Source organism: Gnatocerus cornutus, unplaced genomic scaffold (genome assembly GCF_029298725.1).
Source record: "Gnatocerus cornutus isolate USDA-ARS CGAHR unplaced genomic scaffold, icGnaCorn1.1 ctg00000145.1, whole genome shotgun sequence".
Classification (NCBI taxonomy): Eukaryota; Metazoa; Arthropoda; class Insecta; order Coleoptera; family Tenebrionidae; genus Gnatocerus; species Gnatocerus cornutus.
In genome coordinates, this window is record NW_028275485.1 from 170,873 (window position 1) to 192,752 (window position 21,880).

A 21,880-nucleotide genomic window follows, 5' to 3' on the forward strand; every position below is an offset into this window, starting at 1 on the left:
ATGGATGATACCCATAGCCTAAGATGTCGAAAAGGCGGTTGTCGTCGCTCAACGCTAAAGGACTCTGCAAGTTATTGCACAGAATTGAAGAAACCACCCATTCAGTGCTCCCAGAGAACAGTGAATTGATCAAGGAGCATAACATCATGAAAAAGGTGCTGCTTTACTGCAATGTGGATGAAAAAGGTTAAATTTAAACATGTTTTAAGTCAAAGTCAAATGTTCTTTTTCCTGTGGTTGAAGATGTCGTTCAGTGACTGGGAAATGTTCAGAGTGTTGCTGATTTCATTGCGGGAGCACGAAGTTTGCAACGTTTTCAAACCTGATGAGTCTACGAGCAAAAAACGAGTGTTTCTCCAGAGAAGGCTCAAAGGAACTCAACCAACGGAAACAAAGTATCATCGAGATGCAGTTGTCAAGAAAGAAAATACTACAAAGGCTCTGAAGGTCATCTGGTGTCTTGTCAGCTATTTTGTGAAGTCAAAGAAACATCAAGGAATGGAAGTTTATAGAGAATTTTTATTGGTTTTTTGAAAACGCGAGATCTGGAATTCTGGATGCATCGCTGCTTGTTTGAGGAAGGATGGAAGGTTTGTTTTCTTTTCTCTCCATTTATGGTTTTTGGCAAACCTGCGCTAGACGTTAACTGTTACCAATAAACATCCCTAGGGGCTGCTACCAACTTTAGACGAGTGCATTTGATGGTCACGTGCAGTAAAATTCGTAATTTTGGAATGCGGTTTGCGGCATCGTTTTTCTCGCGATTTTTACATAAGAAATCGTTTTTAGATTTTCCAAAAGTCGAAATTTGCAAATTTTCGCAAAAATTCATGACTAAAACTATAGCCAAACTTCTCATATCGATATCTCGCTTATTTTTTAGAGAAAACTTGAGTTATTATACATCAGTGAACGCAGAATTTTACGCAGATTCCAAATCTGGGATTTAAATTCAGATCCGACAACAAATAACTGAGTTATCGCCGATCAAAGTTTCGGATAGTTGATTTTCATTTTTTCTCATTTTTCCCAATTTTCAAAGTTAAATATCTCGGAAACTATTAGAGATATTGAGATGCGGTTTGCGCCATCGTTTTTCTCGGCTCATTTTACGTTAGAAAAAGTGCTTAAAAGCCCAAAATTCGATAGTCGATTTTTCGCGAAAAAAAATTGCGACTCAAACGATGAAAATTTTTATTTTTTTTTATTTTTGACCATAACTCGTAAACCGTTTGTTTGATCGATCTCAAATTGGGCCAGTAGATAGATTTTGAGCTCCTCTTTCGACTGATATATAATTCAATGCTATTAAACGTCATTTTCATTTTGAAAACATTGATTGAAAATCACCCCAAAATGACCACTTCCAAACAGTTTTTGGTCAATGCTTTCTTTATTTCGTAGGTAAACTCAATAAATTTTGACTCATTTTACGCAGAATCTCACGCTGAATCCAAATCTGGAATTTAAATTCAGATCCGACAACAAATAACTGAGTTATGGCCGTTTGAATTTTTGGGTTGTCGCCAGATGGCCAAATTTTTGAAGGTTCCAAACAATTCATGCTCGATATCTCGAAAACTATTTCAGATATTGGAATGCGGTTTGCGGCATCGTTTTTCTCGCGATTTTTTACATAAGAAATCGTTTTTAGATTTTCCAAAAGTCGAAATTTGCAAATTTTCGCAAAAATTCATGACTAAAACTATGGCCAAACTTCTCATATCGATATCTCGCTTATTTTTTAGAGTAAACTCGAGTTATTATACATCAGTGAACGCAGAATTTTACGCAGATTCCAAATCTGGAATTTAAATTCAGATCCGACAACAAATAACTGAGTTATGGCCGATCAAAGTTTCGGATAGTTGATTTTCATTTTTTCTCATTTTTCCCAATTTTCAAAGTTAAATATCTCGGAAACTATTAGAGATATTGAGATGCGGTTTGCGCCATCGTTTTTCTCGGCTCATTTTACGTTAGAAAAAGTGCTTAAAAGCCCAAAATTCGATAGTCGATTTTTCGCGAAAAAAAATTGCGCTCAAACGATGAAAATTTTTATTTTTTTTTATTTTTGGGCATAACTCCTAAACCGTTTGTTTGATCGATCTCAAATTGAGCCAGTAGATAGATTTTGAGCTCCTCTTTCGAATGATATATAATACAAAGTTATTAAACGTCGTTTTTACATTAAAAATAGTGATTGAAAATCACCCCAAAATGACCACTTCCAAACAGTTTTTGGTCAATGCTTTCTTTATTTCGTAGGTAAACTCAATAAATTTTGACTCATTTTACGCAGAATCTCACGCTGAATCCAAATCTGGAATTTAAATTCAGATCCGACAACAAATAACTGAGTTATGGCCGTTTGAATTTTTGGGTTGTCGCCAGATGGCCAAATTTTTGAAGGTTCCAAACAATTCATGCTCGATATCTTGAAAACTATTTCAGATATTGGAATGCGGTTTGCGGCATCGTTTTTCTCGCGATTTTTTACATAAGAAATCGTTTTTAGATTTTCCAAAAGTCGAAATTTGCAAATTTTCGCAAAAATTCATGACTAAAACTATGGCCAAACTTCTCATATCGATATCTCGCTTATTTTTTAGAGTAAACTCGAGTTATTATACATCAGTGAACGCAGAATTTTACGCAGATTCCAAATCTGGGATTTAAATTCAGATCCGACAACAAATAACTGAGTTATTGCCGATCAAAGTTTCGGATAGTTGATTTTCATTTTTTCTCATTTTTCCCAATTTTCAAAGTTAAATATCTCGGAAACTATTAGAGATATTGAGATGCGGTTTGCGCCATCGTTTTTCTCGGCTCATTTTACGTTAGAAAAAGTGCTTAAAAGCCCAAAATTCGATAGTCGATTTTTCGCGAAAAAAAATTGCGACTCAAACGATGAAAATTTTTATTTTTTTTTATTTTTGGGCATAACTCCTAAACCGTTTGTTTGATCGATCTCAAATTGAGCCAGTAGATAGATTTTGAGCTCCTCTTTCGACTGATATATAATTCAAAGCTATTAAACGTCATTTTCATTTTGAAAACATTGATTGAAAATCACCCCAAAATGACCACTTCCAAACAGTTTTTGGTCAATGCTTTCTTTATTTCGTAGGTAAACTCAATAAATTTTGACTCATTTTACGCAGAATCTCACGCTGAATCCAAATCTGGAATTTAAATTCAGATCCGACAACAAATAACTGAGTTATGACCGTTTGAATTTTTGGGTTGTCGCCAGATGGCCAAATTTTTGAAGGTTCCAAACAATTCATGCTCGATATCTCGAAAACTATTTCAGATATTGGAATGCGGTTTGCGGCATCGTTTTTCTCGCGATTTTTTACATAAGAAATCGTTTTTAGATTTTCCAAAAGTCGAAATTTGCAAATTTTCGCAAAAATTCATGACTAAAACTATGGCCAAATTTCTCATATCGATATCTCGCTTATTTTTTAGAGTAAACTCGAGTTATTATACATCAGTGAACGCAGAATTTTACGCAGATTCCAAATCTGGGATTTAAATTCAGATCCGACAACAAATAACTGAGTTATGGCCGATCAAAGTTTCGGATAGTTGATTTTCATTTTTTCTCATTTTTCCCAATTTTCAAAGTTAAATATCTCGGAAACTATTAGAGATATTGAGATGCGGTTTGCGCCATCGTTTTTCTCGGCTCATTTTACGTTAGAAAAAGTGCTTAAAAGCCCAAAATTCGATGGTCGATTTTTCGCGAAAAAAAATTGCGACTCAAACGATGAAAATTTTTATTTTTTTTTATTTTTGGCCATAACTCCTAAACCGTTTGTTTGATCGATCTCAAATTGAGCCAGTAGATAGATTTCGAGCTCCTCTTTCGAATGATATATAATACAAAGGTATTAAACGTCGTTTTTACATTAAAAATAGTGATTGAAAATCACCCCAAAATGACCACTTCCAAACAGTTTTTGGTCAATGCTTTCTTTATTTCGTAGGTAAACTCAATAAATTTTGACTCATTTTACGCAGAATCTCACGCTGAATCCGAATCTGGAATTTAAATTCAGATCCGACAACAAATAACTGAGTTATGGCCGTTTGAATTTTTGGGTTGTCGCCAGATGGCCAAATTTTTGAAGGTTCCAAACAATTCATGCTCGATATCTCGAAAACTATTTCAGATATTGGAATGCGGTTTGCGGCATCGTTTTTCTCGCGATTTTTTACATAAGAAATCGTTTTTAGATTTTCCAAAAGTCGAAATTTGCAAATTTTCGCAAAAATTCATGACTAAAATTATGGCCAAACTTCTCATATCGATATCTCGCTTATTTTTTAGAGTAAACTCGAGTTATTATACATCAGTGAACGCAGAATTTTACGCAGATTCCAAAGCTGGGATTTAAATTCAGATCCGACAACAAATAACTGAGTTATGGCCGATCAAAGTTTCGGATAGTTGATTTTCATTTTTTCTCATTTTTCCCAATTTTCAAAGTTAAATATCTCGGAAACTATTAGAGATATTGAGATGCGGTTTGCGCCATCGTTTTTCTCGGCTCATTTTACGTTAGAAAAAGTGCTTAAAAGCCCAAAATTCGATGGTCGATTTTTCGCGAAAAAAAATTGCGACTCAAACGATGAAAATTTTTATTTTTTTTTATTTTTGGCCATAACTCCTAAACCGTTTGTTTGATCGATCTCAAATTGAGCCAGTAGATAGATTTCGAGCTCCTCTTTCGAATGATATATAATACAAAGGTATTAAACGTCATTTTCATTTTGAAAACATTGATTGAAAATCACCCCAAAATGACCACTTCCAAACAGTTTTTGGTCAATGCTTTCTTTATTTCGTAGGTAAACTCAATAAATTTTGACTCATTTTACGCAGAATCTCACGCTGAATCCAAATCTGGAATTTAAATTCAGATCCGACAACAAATAACTGAGTTATGACCGTTTGAATTTTTGGGTTGTCGCCAGATGGCCAAATTTTTGAAGGTTCCAAACAATTCATGCTCGATATCTCGAAAACTATTTCAGATATTGGAATGCGGTTTGCGGCATCGTTTTTCTCGCGATTTTTTACATAAGAAATCGTTTTTAGATTTTCCAAAAGTCGAAATTTGCAAATTTTCGCAAAAATTCATGACTAAAACTATGGCCAAATTTCTCATATCGATATCTCGCTTATTTTTTAGAGTAAACTCGAGTTATTATACATCAGTGAACGCAGAATTTTACGCAGATTCCAAATCTGGGATTTAAATTCAGATCCGACAACAAATAACTGAGTTATGGCCGATCAAAGTTTCGGATAGTTGATTTTCATTTTTTCTCATTTTTCCCAATTTTCAAAGTTAAATATCTCGGAAACTATTAGAGATATTGAGTTGCGGTTTGCGCCATCGTTTTTCTCGGCTCATTTTACGTTAGAAAAAGTGCTTAAAAGCCCAAAATTCGATGGTCGATTTTTCGCGAAAAAAAATTGCGACTCAAACGATGAAAATTTTTATTTTTTTTTATTTTTGGCCATAACTCCTAAACCGTTTGTTTGATCGATCTCAAATTGAGCCAGTAGATAGATTTCGAGCTCCTCTTTCGAATGATATATAATACAAAGGTATTAAACGTCGTTTTTACATTAAAAATAGTGATTGAAAATCACCCCAAAATGACCACTTCCAAACAGTTTTTGGTCAATGCTTTCTTTATTTCGTAGGTAAACTCAATAAATTTTGACTCATTTTACGCAGAATCTCACGCTGAATCCGAATCTGGAATTTAAATTCAGATCCGACAACAAATAACTGAGTTATGGCCGTTTGAATTTTTGGGTTGTCGCCAGATGGCCAAATTTTTGAAGGTTCCAAACAATTCATGCTCAATATCTCGAAAACTATTTCAGATATTGGAATGCGGTTTGCGGCATCGTTTTTCTCGCGATTTTTTACATAAGAAATCGTTTTTAGATTTTCCAAAAGTCGAAATTTGCAAATTTTCGCAAAAATTCATGACTAAAATTATGGCCAAACTTCTCATATCGATATCTCGCTTATTTTTTAGAGTAAACTCGAGTTATTATACATCAGTGAACGCAGAATTTTACGCAGATTCCAAATCTGGGATTTAAATTCAGATCCGACAACAAATAACTGAGTTATGGCCGATCAAAGTTTCGGATAGTTGATTTTCATTTTTTCTCATTTTTCCCAATTTTCAAAGTTAAATATCTCGGAAACTATTAGAGATATTGAGTTGCGGTTTGCGCCATCGTTTTTCTCGGCTCATTTTACGTTAGAAAAAGTGCTTAAAAGCCCAAAATTCGATGGTCGATTTTTCGCGAAAAAAAATTGCGACTCAAACGATGAAAATTTTTATTTTTTTTTATTTTTGGCCATAACTCCTAAACCGTTTGTTTGATCGATCTCAAATTGAGCCAGTAGATAGATTTCGAGCTCCTCTTTCGAATGATATATAATACAAAGGTATTAAACGTCGTTTTTACATTAAAAATAGTGATTGAAAATCACCCCAAAATGACCACTTCCAAACAGTTTTTGGTCAATGCTTTCTTTATTTCGTAGGTAAACTCAATAAATTTTGACTCATTTTACGCAGAATCTCACGCTGAATCCGAATCTGGAATTTAAATTCAGATCCGACAACAAATAACTGAGTTATGGCCGTTTGAATTTTTGGGTTGTCGCCAGATGGCCAAATTTTTGAAGGTTCCAAACAATTCATGCTCGATATCTCGAAAACTATTTCAGATATTGGAATGCGGTTTGCGGCATCGTTTTTCTCGCGATTTTTTACATAAGAAATCGTTTTTAGATTTTCCAAAAGTCGAAATTTGCAAATTTTCGCAAAAATTCATGACTAAAATTATGGCCAAACTTCTCATATCGATATCTCGCTTATTTTTTAGAGTAAACTCGAGTTATTATACATCAGTGAACGCAGAATTTTACGCAGATTCCAAAGCTGGGATTTAAATTCAGATCCGACAACAAATAACTGAGTTATGGCCGATCAAAGTTTCGGATAGTTGATTTTCATTTTTTCTCATTTTTCCCAATTTTCAAAGTTAAATATCTCGGAAACTATTAGAGATATTGAGATGCGGTTTGCGCCATCGTTTTTCTCGGCTCATTTTACGTTAGAAAAAGTGCTTAAAAGCCCAAAATTCGATGGTCGATTTTTCGCGAAAAAAAATTGCGACTCAAACGATGAAAATTTTTATTTTTTTTTATTTTTGGCCATAACTCCTAAACCGTTTGTTTGATCGATCTCAAATTGAGCCAGTAGATAGATTTCGAGCTCCTCTTTCGAATGATATATAATACAAAGGTATTAAACGTCGTTTTTACATTAAAAATAGTGATTGAAAATCACCCCAAAATGACCACTTCCAAACAGTTTTTGGTCAATGCTTTCTTTATTTCGTAGGTAAACTCAATAAATTTTGACTCATTTTACGCAGAATCTCACGCTGAATCCAAATCTGGAATTTAAATTCAGATCCGACAACAAATAACTGAGTTATGGCCGTTTGAATTTTTGGGTTGTCGCCAGATGGCCAAATTTTTGAAGGTTCCAAACAATTCATGCTCGATATCTCGAAAACTATTTCAGATATTGGAATGCGGTTTGCGGCATCGTTTTTCTCGCGATTTTTTACATAAGAAATCGTTTTTAGATTTTCCAAAAGTCGAAATTTGCAAATTTTCGCAAAAATTCATGACTAAAATTATGGCCAAACTTCTCATATCGATATCTCGCTTATTTTTTAGAGTAAACTCGAGTTATTATACATCAGTGAACGCAGAATTTTACGCAGATTCCAAAGCTGGGATTTAAATTCAGATCCGACAACAAATAACTGAGTTATGGCCGATCAAAGTTTCGGATAGTTGATTTTCATTTTTTCTCATTTTTCCCAATTTTCAAAGTTAAATATCTCGGAAACTATTAGAGATATTGAGATGCGGTTTGCGCCATCGTTTTTCTCGGCTCATTTTACGTTAGAAAAAGTGCTTAAAAGCCCAAAATTCGATGGTCGATTTTTCGCGAAAAAAAATTGCGACTCAAACGATGAAAATTTTTATTTTTTTTTATTTTTGGCCATAACTCCTAAACCGTTTGTTTGATCGATCTCAAATTGAGCCAGTAGATAGATTTCGAGCTCCTCTTTCGAATGATATATAATACAAAGGTATTAAACGTCGTTTTTACATTAAAAATAGTGATTGAAAATCACCCCAAAATGACCACTTCCAAACAGTTTTTGGTCAATGCTTTCTTTATTTCGTAGGTAAACTCAATAAATTTTGACTCATTTTACGCAGAATCTCACGCTGAATCCAGATCTGGAATTTAAATTCAGATCCGACAACAAATAACTGAGTTATGGCCGTTTGAATTTTTGGGTTGTCGCCAGATGGCCAAATTTTTGAAGGTTCCAAACAATTCATGCTCGATATCTCGAAAACTATTTCAGATATTAGAATGCGGTTTGCGGCATCGTTTTTCTCGCGATTTTTTACATAAGAAATCGTTTTTAGATTTTCCAAAAGTCGAAATTTGCAAATTTTCGCAAAAATTCATGACTAAAACTATGGCCAAACTTCTCATATCGATATCTCGCTTATTTTTTAGAGTAAACTCGAGTTATTATACATCAGTGAACGCAGAATTTTACGCAGATTCCAAATCTGGGATTTAAATTCAGATCCGACAACAAATAACTGAGTTATGGCCGATCAAAATTTCGGATAGTTGATTTTCATTTTTTCTCATTTTTCCCAATTTTCAAAGTTAAATATCTCGGAAACTATTAGAGATATTGAGATGCGGTTTGCGCCATCGTTTTTCTCGGCTCATTTTACGTCAGAAAAAGTGCTTAAAAGCCCAAAATTCGATAGTCGATTTTTCGCGAAAAAAAATTGCGACTCAAACGATGAAAATTTTTATTTTTTTTTATTTTTGACCATAACTCGTAAACCGTTTGTTTGATCGATCTCAAATTGGGCCAGTGGATAGATTTTGAGCTCCTCTTTCGACTGATATATAATTCAATGCTATTAAACGTCATTTTCATTTTGAAAACATTGATTGAAAATCACCCCAAAATGACCACTTCCAAACAGTTTTTGGTGAATGCTTTCTTTATTTCGTAGGTAAACTCAATAAATTTTGACTCATTTTACGCAGAATCTCACGCTGAATCCAAATCTGGAATTTAAATTCAGATCCGACAACAAATAACTGAGTTATGGCCGTTTGAATTTTTGGGTTGTCGCCAGATGGCCAAATTTTTGAAGGTTCCAAACAATTCATGCTCGATATCTCGAAAACTATTTCAGATATTGGAATGCGGTTTGCGGCATCGTTTTTCTCGCGATTTTTTACATAAGAAATCGTTTTTAGATTTTCCAAAAGTCGAAATTTGCAAATTTTCGCAAAAATTCATGACTAAAACTATGGCCAAACTTCTCATATCGATATCTCGCTTATTTTTTAGAGTAAACTCGAGTTATTATACATCAGTGAACGCAGAATTTTACGCAGATTCCAAATCTGGGATTTAAATTCAGATCCGACAACAAATAACTGAGTTATGGCCGATCAAAGTTTCGGATAGTTGATTTTCATTTTTTCTCATTTTTCCCAATTTTCAAAGTTAAATATCTCGGAAACTATTAGAGATATTGAGTTGCGGTTTGCGCCATCGTTTTTCTCGGCTCATTTTACGTTAGAAAAAGTGCTTAAAAGCCCAAAATTCGATGGTCGATTTTTCGCGAAAAAAAATTGCGACTCAAACGATGAAAATTTTTATTTTTTTTTATTTTTGGCCATAACTCCTAAACCGTTTGTTTGATCGATCTCAAATTGAGCCAGTAGATAGATTTCGAGCTCCTCTTTCGAATGATATATAATACAAAGGTATTAAACGTCGTTTTTACATTAAAAATAGTGATTGAAAATCACCCCAAAATGACCACTTCCAAACAGTTTTTGGTCAATGCTTTCTTTATTTCGTAGGTAAACTCAATAAATTTTGACTCATTTTACGCAGAATCTCACGCTGAATCCGAATCTGGAATTTAAATTCAGATCCGACAACAAATAACTGAGTTATGGCCGTTTGAATTTTTGGGTTGTCGCCAGATGGCCAAATTTTTGAAGGTTCCAAACAATTCATGCTCGATATCTCGAAAACTATTTCAGATATTGGAATGCGGTTTGCGGCATCGTTTTTCTCGCGATTTTTTACATAAGAAATCGTTTTTAGATTTTCCAAAAGTCGAAATTTGCAAATTTTCGCAAAAATTCATGACTAAAATTATGGCCAAACTTCTCATATCGATATCTCGCTTATTTTTTAGAGTAAACTCGAGTTATTATACATCAGTGAACGCAGAATTTTACGCAGATTCCAAAGCTGGGATTTAAATTCAGATCCGACAACAAATAACTGAGTTATGGCCGATCAAAGTTTCGGATAGTTGATTTTCATTTTTTCTCATTTTTCCCAATTTTCAAAGTTAAATATCTCGGAAACTATTAGAGATATTGAGATGCGGTTTGCGCCATCGTTTTTCTCGGCTCATTTTACGTTAGAAAAAGTGCTTAAAAGCCCAAAATTCGATGGTCGATTTTTCGCGAAAAAAAATTGCGACTCAAACGATGAAAATTTTTATTTTTTTTTATTTTTGGCCATAACTCCTAAACCGTTTGTTTGATCGATCTCAAATTGAGCCAGTAGATAGATTTCGAGCTCCTCTTTCGAATGATATATAATACAAAGGTATTAAACGTCGTTTTTACATTAAAAATAGTGATTGAAAATCACCCCAAAATGACCACTTCCAAACAGTTTTTGGTCAATGCTTTCTTTATTTCGTAGGTAAACTCAATAAATTTTGACTCATTTTACGCAGAATCTCACGCTGAATCCAAATCTGGAATTTAAATTCAGATCCGACAACAAATAACTGAGTTATGGCCGTTTGAATTTTTGGGTTGTCGCCAGATGGCCAAATTTTTGAAGGTTCCAAACAATTCATGCTCGATATCTCGAAAACTATTTCAGATATTGGAATGCGGTTTGCGGCATCGTTTTTCTCGCGATTTTTTACATAAGAAATCGTTTTTAGATTTTCCAAAAGTCGAAATTTGCAAATTTTCGCAAAAATTCATGACTAAAATTATGGCCAAACTTCTCATATCGATATCTCGCTTATTTTTTAGAGTAAACTCGAGTTATTATACATCAGTGAACGCAGAATTTTACGCAGATTCCAAAGCTGGGATTTAAATTCAGATCCGACAACAAATAACTGAGTTATGGCCGATCAAAGTTTCGGATAGTTGATTTTCATTTTTTCTCATTTTTCCCAATTTTCAAAGTTAAATATCTCGGAAACTATTAGAGATATTGAGATGCGGTTTGCGCCATCGTTTTTCTCGGCTCATTTTACGTTAGAAAAAGTGCTTAAAAGCCCAAAATTCGATGGTCGATTTTTCGCGAAAAAAAATTGCGACTCAAACGATGAAAATTTTTATTTTTTTTTATTTTTGGCCATAACTCCTAAACCGTTTGTTTGATCGATCTCAAATTGAGCCAGTAGATAGATTTCGAGCTCCTCTTTCGAATGATATATAATACAAAGGTATTAAACGTCGTTTTTACATTAAAAATAGTGATTGAAAATCACCCCAAAATGACCACTTCCAAACAGTTTTTGGTCAATGCTTTCTTTATTTCGTAGGTAAACTCAATAAATTTTGACTCATTTTACGCAGAATCTCACGCTGAATCCAAATCTGGAATTTAAATTCAGATCCGACAACAAATAACTGAGTTATGGCCGTTTGAATTTTTGGGTTGTCGCCAGATGGCCAAATTTTTGAAGGTTCCAAACAATTCATGCTCGATATCTCGAAAACTATTTCAGATATTGGAATGCGGTTTGCGGCATCGTTTTTCTCGCGATTTTTTACATAAGAAATCGTTTTTAGATTTTCCAAAAGTCGAAATTTGCAAATTTTCGCAAAAATTCATGACTAAAACTATGGCCAAACTTCTCATATCGATATCTCGCTTATTTTTTAGAGTAAACTCGAGTTATTATACATCAGTGAACGCAGAATTTTACGCAGATTCCAAATCTGGGATTTAAATTCAGATCCGACAACAAATAACTGAGTTATGGCCGATCAAAATTTCGGATAGTTGATTTTCATTTTTTCTCATTTTTCCCAATTTTCAAAGTTAAATATCTCGGAAACTATTAGAGATATTGAGATGCGGTTTGCGCCATCGTTTTTCTCGGCTCATTTTACGTCAGAAAAAGTGCTTAAAAGCCCAAAATTCGATAGTCGATTTTTCGCGAAAAAAAATTGCGACTCAAACGATGAAAATTTTTATTTTTTTTTATTTTTGACCATAACTCGTAAACCGTTTGTTTGATCGATCTCAAATTGGGCCAGTGGATAGATTTTGAGCTCCTCTTTCGACTGATATATAATTCAATGCTATTAAACGTCATTTTCATTTTGAAAACATTGATTGAAAATCACCCCAAAATGACCACTTCCAAACAGTTTTTGGTGAATGCTTTCTTTATTTCGTAGGTAAACTCAATAAATTTTGACTCATTTTACGCAGAATCTCACGCTGAATCCAAATCTGGAATTTAAATTCAGATCCGACAACAAATAACTGAGTTATGGCCGTTTGAATTTTTGGGTTGTCGCCAGATGGCCAAATTTTTGAAGGTTCCAAACAATTCATGCTCGATATCTCGAAAACTATTTCAGATATTGGAATGCGGTTTGCGGCATCGTTTTTCTCGCGATTTTTTACATAAGAAATCGTTTTTAGATTTTCCAAAAGTCGAAATTTGCAAATTTTCGCAAAAATTCATGACTAAAACTATGGCCAAACTTCTCATATCGATATCTCGCTTATTTTTTAGAGTAAACTCGAGTTATTATACATCAGTGAACGCAGAATTTTACGCAGATTCCAAATCTGGGATTTAAATTCAGATCCGACAACAAATAACTGAGTTATGGCCGATCAAAGTTTCGGATAGTTGATTTTCATTTTTTCTCATTTTTCCCAATTTTCAAAGTTAAATATCTCGGAAACTATTAGAGATATTGAGATGCGGTTTGCGCCATCGTTTTTCTCGGCTCATTTTACGTTAGAAAAAGTGCTTAAAAGCCCAAAATTCGATAGTCGATTTTTCGCGAAAAAAAATTGCGACTCAAACGATGAAAATTTTTATTTTTTTTTATTTTTGGGCATAACTCCTAAACCGTTTGTTTGATCGATCTCAAATTGGGCCAGTAGATAGATTTTGAGCTCCTCTTTCGACTGATATATAATTCAATGCTATTAAACGTCATTTTCATTTTGAAAACATTGATTGAAAATCACCCCAAAATGACCACTTCCAAACAGTTTTTGGTCAATGCTTTCTTTATTTCGTAGGTAAACTCAATAAATTTTGACTCATTTTACGCAGAATCTCACGCTGAATCCAAATCTGGAATTTAAATTCAGATCCGACAACAAATAACTGAGTTATGGCCGTTTGAATTTTTGGGTTGTCGCCAGATGGCCAAATTTTTGAAGGTTCCAAACAATTCATGCTCGATATCTCGAAAACTATTTCAGATATTGGAATGCGGTTTGCGGCATCGTTTTTCTCGCGATTTTTTACATAAGAAATCGTTTTTAGATTTTCCAAAAGTCGAAATTTGCAAATTTTCGCAAAAATTCATGACTAAAACTATGGCCAAACTTCTCATATCGATATCTCGCTTATTTTTTAGAGTAAACTTGAGTTATTATACATCAGTGAACGCAGAATTTTACGCAGATTCCAAATCTGGGATTTAAATTCAGATCCGACAACAAATAACTGAGTTATGGCCGATCAAAGTTTCGGATAGTTGATTTTCATTTTTTCTCATTTTTCCCAATTTTCAAAGTTAAATATCTCGGAAACTATTAGAGATATTGAGGTGCGGTTTGCGCCATCGTTTTTCTCGGCTCATTTTACGTTAGAAAAAGTGCTTAAAAGCCCAAAATTCGATGGTCGATTTTTCGCGAAAAAAAATTGCGACTCAAACGATGAAAATTTTTATTTTTTTTTATTTTTGGGCATAACTCCTAAACCGTTTGTTTGATCGATCTCAAATTGGGCCAGTAGATAGATTTTGAGCTCCTCTTTCGACTGATATATAATTCAATGCTATTAAACGTCATTTTCATTTTGAAAACATTGATTGAAAATCACCCCAAAATGACCACTTCCAAACAGTTTTTGGTCAATGCTTTCTTTATTTCGTAGGTAAACTCAATAAATTTTGACTCATTTTACGCAGAATCTCACGCTGAATCCAGATCTGGAATTTAAATTCAGATCCGACAACAAATAACTGAGTTATGGCCGTTTGAATTTTTGGGTTGTCGCCAGATGGCCAAATTTTTGAAGGTTCCAAACAATTCATGCTCGATATCTCGAAAACTATTTCAGATATTAGAATGCGGTTTGCGGCATCGTTTTTCTCGCGATTTTTTACATAAGAAATCGTTTTTAGATTTTCCAAAAGTCGAAATTTGCAAATTTTCGCAAAAATTCATGACTAAAACTATGGCCAAACTTCTCATATCGATATCTCGCTTATTTTTTAGAGTAAACTCGAGTTATTATACATCAGTGAACGCAGAATTTTACGCAGATTCCAAATCTGGGATTTAAATTCAGATCCGACAACAAATAACTGAGTTATGACCGATCAAAGTTTCGGATAGTTGATTTTCATTTTTTCTCATTTTTCCCAATTTTCAAAGTTAAATATCTCGGAAACTATTAGAGATATTGAGATGCGGTTTGCGCCATCGTTTTTCTCGGCTCATTTTACGTTAGAAAAAGTGCTTAAAAGCCCAAAATTCGATAGTCGATTTTTCGCGAAAAAAAATTGCGACTCAAACGATGAAAATTTTTATTTTTTTTTATTTTTGGGCATAACTCCTAAACCGTTTGTTTGATCGATCTCAAATTGGGCCAGTAGATAGATTTTGAGCTCCTCTTTCGACTGATATATAATTCAATGCTATTAAACGTCATTTTCATTTTGAAAACATTGATTGAAAATCACCCCAAAATGACCACTTCCAAACAGTTTTTGGTCAATGCTTTCTTTATTTCGTAGGTAAACTCAATAAATTTTGACTCATTTTACGCAGAATCTCACGCTGAATCCAAATCTGGAATTTAAATTCAGATCCGACAACAAATAACTGAGTTATGGCCGTTTGAATTTTTGGGTTGTCGCCAGATGGCCAAATTTTTGAAGGTTCCAAACAATTCATGCTCGATATCTCGAAAACTATTTCAGATATTGGAATGCGGTTTGCGGCATCGTTTTTCTCGCGATTTTTTACATAAGAAATCGTTTTTAGATTTTCCAAAAGTCGAAATTTGCAAATTTTCGCAAAAATTCATGACTAAAACTATGGCCAAACTTCTCATATCGATATCTCGCTTATTTTTTAGAGTAAACTTGAGTTATTATACATCAGTGAACGCAGAATTTTACGCAGATTCCAAATCTGGGATTTAAATTCAGATCCGACAACAAATAACTGAGTTATGGCCGATCAAAGTTTCGGATAGTTGATTTTCATTTTTTCTCATTTTTCCCAATTTTCAAAGTTAAATATCTCGGAAACTATTAGAGATATTGAGGTGCGGTTTGCGCCATCGTTTTTCTCGGCTCATTTTACGTTAGAAAAAGTGCTTAAAAGCCCAAAATTCGATGGTCGATTTTTCGCGAAAAAAAATTGCGACTCAAACGATGAAAATTTTTATTTTTTTTTATTTTTGGGCATAACTCCTAAACCGTTTGTTTGATCGATCTCAAATTGGGCCAGTAGATAGATTTTGAGCTCCTCTTTCGACTGATATATAATTCAATGCTATTAAACGTCATTTTCATTTTGAAAACATTGATTGAAAATCACCCCAAAATGACCACTTCCAAACAGTTTTTGGTCAATGCTTTCTTTATTTCGTAGGTAAACTCAATAAATTTTGACTCATTTTACGCAGAATCTCACGCTGAATCCAGATCTGGAATTTAAATTCAGATCCGACAACAAATAACTGAGTTATGGCCGTTTGAATTTTTGGGTTGTCGCCAGATGGCCAAATTTTTGAAGGTTCCAAACAATTCATGCTCGATATCTCGAAAACTATTTCAGATATTAGAATGCGGTTTGCGGCATCGTTTTTCTCGCGATTTTTTACATAAGAAATCGTTTTTAGATTTTCCAAAAGTCGAAATTTGCAAATTTTCGCAAAAATTCATGACTAAAACTATGGCCAAACTTCTCATATCGATATCTCGCTTATTTTTTAGAGTAAACTCGAGTTATTATACATCAGTGAACGCAGAATTTTACGCAGATTCCAAATCTGGGATTTAAATTCAGATCCGACAACAAATAACTGAGTTATGGCCGATCAAAGTTTCGGATAGTTGATTTTCATTTTTTCTCATTTTTCCCAATTTTCAAAGTTAAATATCTCGGAAACTATTAGAGATATTGAGATGCGGTTTGCGCCATCGTTTTTCTCGGCTCATTTTACGTTAGAAAAAGTGCTTAAAAGCCCAAAATTCGATAGTCGATTTTTCGCGAAAAAAAATTGCGACTCAAACGATGAAAATTTTTATTTTTTTTTATTTTTGGGCATAACTCCTAAACCGTTTGTTTGATCGATCTCAAATTGGGCCAGTAGATAGATTTTGAGCTCCTCTTTCGACTGATATATAATTCAATGCTATTAAACGTCATTTTCATTTTGAAAACATTGATTGAAAATCACCCCAAAATGACCACTTCCAAACAGTTTTTGGTCAATGCTTTCTTTATTTCGTAGGTAAACTCAATAAATTTTGACTCATTTTACGCAGAATCTCACGCTGAATCCAAATCTGGAATTTAAATTCAGATCCGACAACAAATAACTGAGTTATGGCCGTTTGAATTTTTGGGTTGTCGCCAGATGGCCAAATTTTTGAAGGTTCCAAACAATTCATGCTCGATATCTCGAAAACTATTTCAGATATTGGAATGCGGTTTGCGGCATCGTTTTTCTCGCGATTTTTTACATAAGAAATCGTTTTTAGATTTTCCAAAAGTCGAAATTTGCAAATTTTCGCAAAAATTCATGACTAAAACTATGGCCAAACTTCTCATATCGATATCTCGCTTATTTTTTAGAGTAAACTTGAGTTATTATACATCAGTGAACGCAGAATTTTACGCAGATTGCAAATTTGGGATTTAAATTTAGTGTCTTTATGATGTCATGGCATTTGTAGTATCAGAGGAAGATTAACACCTAAAACCATTTGGTTTGTTTTAGTCGGAAAAAGAAATGAGCACTGAAATGTCCGACAAGCTGGCTGCGGTTACATCAGCATATAAAAACAACAATGATCTACAAGAATTGAAGAAGTCGTTAAATGAGATATTTTTGAGGAAGCGCCACTTGCGAAGGACTAACCTTGGCTCTTGGCTCTTGGATCAGTTGGAATTAGAGCAATAATCAATTACCATTAATTAAGAATGGATAGTTTCGTCCATTTCAGATTGTTTCCCTCGTCTTTTTTAGGTAAGCCAACAAACATGTTCCTAATGAAACTTTTTCACACTTTTTGCAAGAAGGAGGGAGAGTGTCGAGTTTGTGTTTTTTTATTTTATTAATACTCCTTTAGTTTAATTTGAGGGTATTGTTTTTTATCATTCTTCCTTATTCCTGCAAATGGTTTTGATTCAAAAATTGTAAGTTTTAAAACATCGCCGACTCCATCTTATACCAAGCCTGTTCAATTTTGATTTTTTCCCTATGAAAAAAGTTCCTTCAAGGTCAAACGCTGTACATATGCCAGCGACCCCAACGACGAAAAAACTTACTAATTTTCAACGTTTTTGCCACGTTGACAGCAGTTGCCAAGTGTTTTCACTTTTCACTGGTAGGTTAGGTTTGAGTAAAAATGTTTTCTCTTTGCGTTTTTAACCATTTAAATATTCCATTTTGTGCGTTCTCATAATTTTTGGGCAGAACTGCAATTTTTGGACTAAACTGATGTCTTTTACATCGATGTAGAGTAATGAAGATTTGTCTTGTGTTCTTCTGATGCTTTTGTTGAATGAGGAAAAAAGAATAACAAGCAACACAACCGAATAGTAGCAACCGATGAAGAGGTTTGGACAAAGCCAACAAGCGATGGTATTTTTGGTTGTATTATCGTGTGCAGTTCGTCTGGAAACCTAAAATTAAATGGGGAAAGTAAGTATTCCGGAATTTTCCACAATGGTTACAGCTAGAGAATATATCCATTGATTACAAATCTTTCAGTCATATAAGAGAAGAATGATGGTCAAATAAAACACAAAGTTGCATGTCACCACCCAGAAAAGGACAGGATGATCTGCAATGGCATATAAAACTAATATATGTTGAAGAATGGAAAGTCAGGACTAGTGTTAAGGAGAACGAGACTGAAGTAATGGAAAATTGTGACGATTAAAATGTGGAAAGCAACAAAGGTTAATAACTAAGACGCTGTCTTACCAAGCAAAAAAAAAGCAAAAACAAGATACAAGATTTAAACTGGACTCTTTACTCTTCAAAATCAATATTTCATCGGCTTCAGTTGTTAAGTTGCTAAGTCCATTTTTATAAACATGATAACAGAATAGTACAGCGTTGGATCCTTTTATGTGTTATTATTTCAGAATTAAGAAATATTTTATTTTCATTCACCAAATTTTCAAATCCCAGATTTGACGACAAATATGTAAAAAATTAAGATTTCTCGACCTCGGTTAAAAAAATTCAAAATGGACTTGACAACTTAATGACCTAAGCCAACGAATTTGATAAAGTACTGAACAACAAAATTATTTTACAAGTATTTAGGGATTAACAAGAAACAAATTGAAAAGAGATAAGATTAAGGAGTCTTACAATTTTAAAACTTTTCGACTTTGCGGTTTGTGGTGCAAAACTATTCTTTTTGCTGAATCTTGTGTGTTGAAACATATATTTCCTAGAACTGGTTTTGCTGTCGTTGAAAGAATCAATTTACAGACTTCACTTCTATGTTCTTCGCACGAGAGAATTGGATTCATGATTAGGCACGGAAAAAGATGTTCACATATGGATTGGCATGGTTTTTCGTGTTGTAAGTGTGGCAACATTTCGTCAATTATTTCAGCAATTTTTTGGATTATTGCCACAAAAACATCATTTGGATAAATTAAACCGCCTCGATCATGCAAGGAAATTAGTCGCAAAAGGGGCCCTGGAGTAGTTGTAGAAAGTAGAGGTGCTACGCAGGGATCGCAGTGTAATCGATCTTCTATCTTCTTAATTATATAACCTGCCAGGTATGCTATGGATGCCGAAAAAATGGTAATTTGTGGCAAGTTGTTTGTTTTCAAACCAAATATTTTCAATCTTAATTCTATAGGCAAAAGTTCATTGTGAGAGCGACAGTCTGGGTCTCTGTTTGAAGTCGAACGGGCCATGGTTGCAGAACTTATAAAATCTATGTGTTCGGCTGTATTTGACGTCTTAGTGGCTTTAACAATGCCACATCGAAGAATTTGACGTAAGGCATAATCGGCTGTCCTTGCATCAGTGGCATCGTTGGAACCCCCTCTTAAGCGAACATGCGAAAACATAGCTTCCACAGCGTCGGAACTGAACGACCTCGTCAAAACATAATAGAAGCCGACTTGCTCCAATAAAAATTTGATACATAAGTATGTACTTCTTGCAGTAAATTTAAGTGCATGCGCAGTTTCATTAGTAAGGCCTTTAAATCCTGCAGCTCTGGAAGTTTCTTGTACGTCGTCAATGTACTTGGGAAATGTGTCGTCTAGCCATTGAAGACGTTCATCAGATACATCCACGTAAGGTGCAACATTACTATCTAGCGTATGAATATAATGTCGCCTGCTAGACACATTGTGCAGTTGAAAAAAATTGTACATATACTCCATGTACACAATGGAACTGTCCACTTCAGCAAAACGACTATCTCCAGCCTCTTTAAGGAACTTGAGTGACGCTGTTACTGCAGGCGAAAAAACTTGTATCGCCCTTAACACATTCATTTTTTCAAGGTTGGAGGGATAAAGGTGTTTATATGACAAGTTTCTCACCGGTTTTACAGGCATATCCTTCTGTAAAAGATGAAGTTCTTTTACATATGATGATGTTATTTTCCCCTGTGACGACAACATGTCGTGGTCTAAGAATAAATTCCTAGCATTTTTCAGAGCATGGCAATAATCAAAGCTTAGAAACAGCGGAATATGCTCTAAAACTGGGTGACTAATGGAATTTTGCAGTGTCCCATTACCAAATTTTTTAAAAAGCGATACATTGGTGGAAATATTGTCAGTCACGAACCTCAAAACAAGAAATCCACAATCCGTTAAAAGCTGCAATGTTTTCTTCGCTAATAAGTACAGGTCGTTTGTCGTTAATGACGCATGGAAAAAGTACCCTGCAGGTATAGTATATTTGGTACACAGACCATGCACCACAAAACAAAGCATCTTATTTGCTGTTTTAGGTTTATCTCCGACTACGTGTGTTCCTGCAGTTTCCAGGCCATAAATTTTATCGTCATTTCGACTGTACTGCACTTTTTCCCGTATGGACATATCGTCCATAATCAAAGAGCATATTCTCTCCACAGGTTTTTTTAAGTGGGCCACTTCGGCTAACAATCGCTCTTTAATTAGGTTATCTTGTCCTTTATATTCTCCGACAAATCTTGAAATAGTGGTCCTTGATGGCAATTTCACAAGATGGGTGCGACAAAAATTGTATCCTTTCGGCGAGCAATACCTCCAAATAGTACACATTCGGACCATCAATTCCGACCATCTTGGTACTGTTTTGCTGTAATTTTGAAGAAGGTCCAAGAGAAATACTGCTTTCTCATCTGAGTTGTTAGCCCTGTCGATGATCTTGTCAATGTTAAAGGTTTTCCATTTCTTTTTTAACGCCTCCAGCTCTTCCTTTAAGTGACTAACTTTTGAAAAACACTTGTTGTATTTCTCTTGCTTTCTCTTGAGTTTTAATTTTAACACTTTGCATTGATATCTGAGATCCCGTATTTCTTTGTCGTTGTCCAATTGTATTTGATCAACAATTGGGATTGGAATTGACGACACAATATTGGGTGGGTTCGTAGAATTGGTCGGATCAGCAAGATTAATGGGATTAACAAGGTCAGTGGGATCAGCAAGATCAGTGGAATCGGCAAGTTCAGCGAGCTCAGCAAGATTAGTGGAATCAGCGGGATCAGTAGGATTAATGGGAATCTGAAATGTATAAGTTTATAATAAAGTACGAAATGGGAATCCAAATTAATTTTATCTAATACACGCATATGAAAGCTACCTATACCAGGGTGATGAAAAAAGGAGCCCATGCTACCTACCATGTTGCAATCAATTCTTTCCTGACTACAAAATTGAAAACCAAAACGAAATTTGTCCTTTTTTAACTAAGATAAAAGTTTTTATAAACGATCAAACCCTGGATAAACTTTCTATAACAACTTCATTGTTAGACATCACATTTTTTTACCGTAAATGTAAAAGTGGTTTAACACAAGTTACTTTCTAGACCTTTCAAGGTATCGTCGGCTAACTCCATTTTTGAATAAATTGGTTTATTAGCGTTGACTTATTTTATGTATCATTATTTCAGAATTAAGAAACATTCTATTTTTAGTTTCCAAGTCTTTCAATCTC

General features: G+C 34.3%; 1 protein-coding gene and 2 long non-coding RNA genes across 8 annotated transcripts; all 3 read left to right on the forward strand.

Annotated features, from left to right (window-relative positions):
• Positions 1 to 98: 98 nt before the first annotated feature.
• On the forward strand, positions 99 to 17,548 carry LOC148165912 (uncharacterized). Of its 2 annotated transcripts, XM_088049638.1 has the most exons (3): positions 99 to 186; positions 244 to 590; positions 17,463 to 17,548. In XM_088049638.1, the coding sequence occupies exons 1-2, from the start codon at positions 172 to 174 to the stop codon at positions 532 to 534; spliced, it is 306 nt and encodes a 101-aa protein (XP_087905764.1). In that variant the 5' UTR covers positions 99 to 171; the 3' UTR covers positions 535 to 590; positions 17,463 to 17,548. The 2 variants fall into 2 exon arrangements, with proteins under 2 accessions (XP_087905764.1, XP_087905763.1); XM_088049637.1 differs by having other exon boundaries at positions 172 to 590.
• LOC148165913 (uncharacterized) lies at positions 16,947 to 18,294 on the forward strand. Its single transcript, XR_015771097.1, has 2 exons — positions 16,947 to 17,711; positions 18,207 to 18,294. It is a non-coding gene; the product is annotated as an uncharacterized LOC148165913 (long non-coding RNA).
• Positions 18,295 to 18,296: 2 nt separating this feature from the next.
• On the forward strand, positions 18,297 to 21,490 carry LOC148165914 (uncharacterized). Of its 5 annotated transcripts, none has more exons than XR_015771093.1 (7): positions 18,297 to 18,389; positions 18,459 to 18,649; positions 19,194 to 19,517; positions 19,576 to 19,870; positions 19,939 to 20,233; positions 20,284 to 20,639; positions 20,689 to 21,490. It is a non-coding gene; the product is annotated as an uncharacterized LOC148165914 (long non-coding RNA). The 5 variants fall into 5 exon arrangements; XR_015771095.1 differs by having other exon boundaries at positions 19,939 to 20,020; positions 20,071 to 20,639; XR_015771094.1 differs by having other exon boundaries at positions 19,918 to 20,639.
• Positions 21,491 to 21,880: the final 390 nt, after the last annotated feature.

Bases quoted from the DNA above. Each gene is read 5' to 3' on its own strand.
- LOC148165912 (XM_088049637.1), top strand. From the start codon at position 172: ATGTGGATGAAAAAGGTTAAATTTAAACATGTTTTAAGTCAAAGTCAA.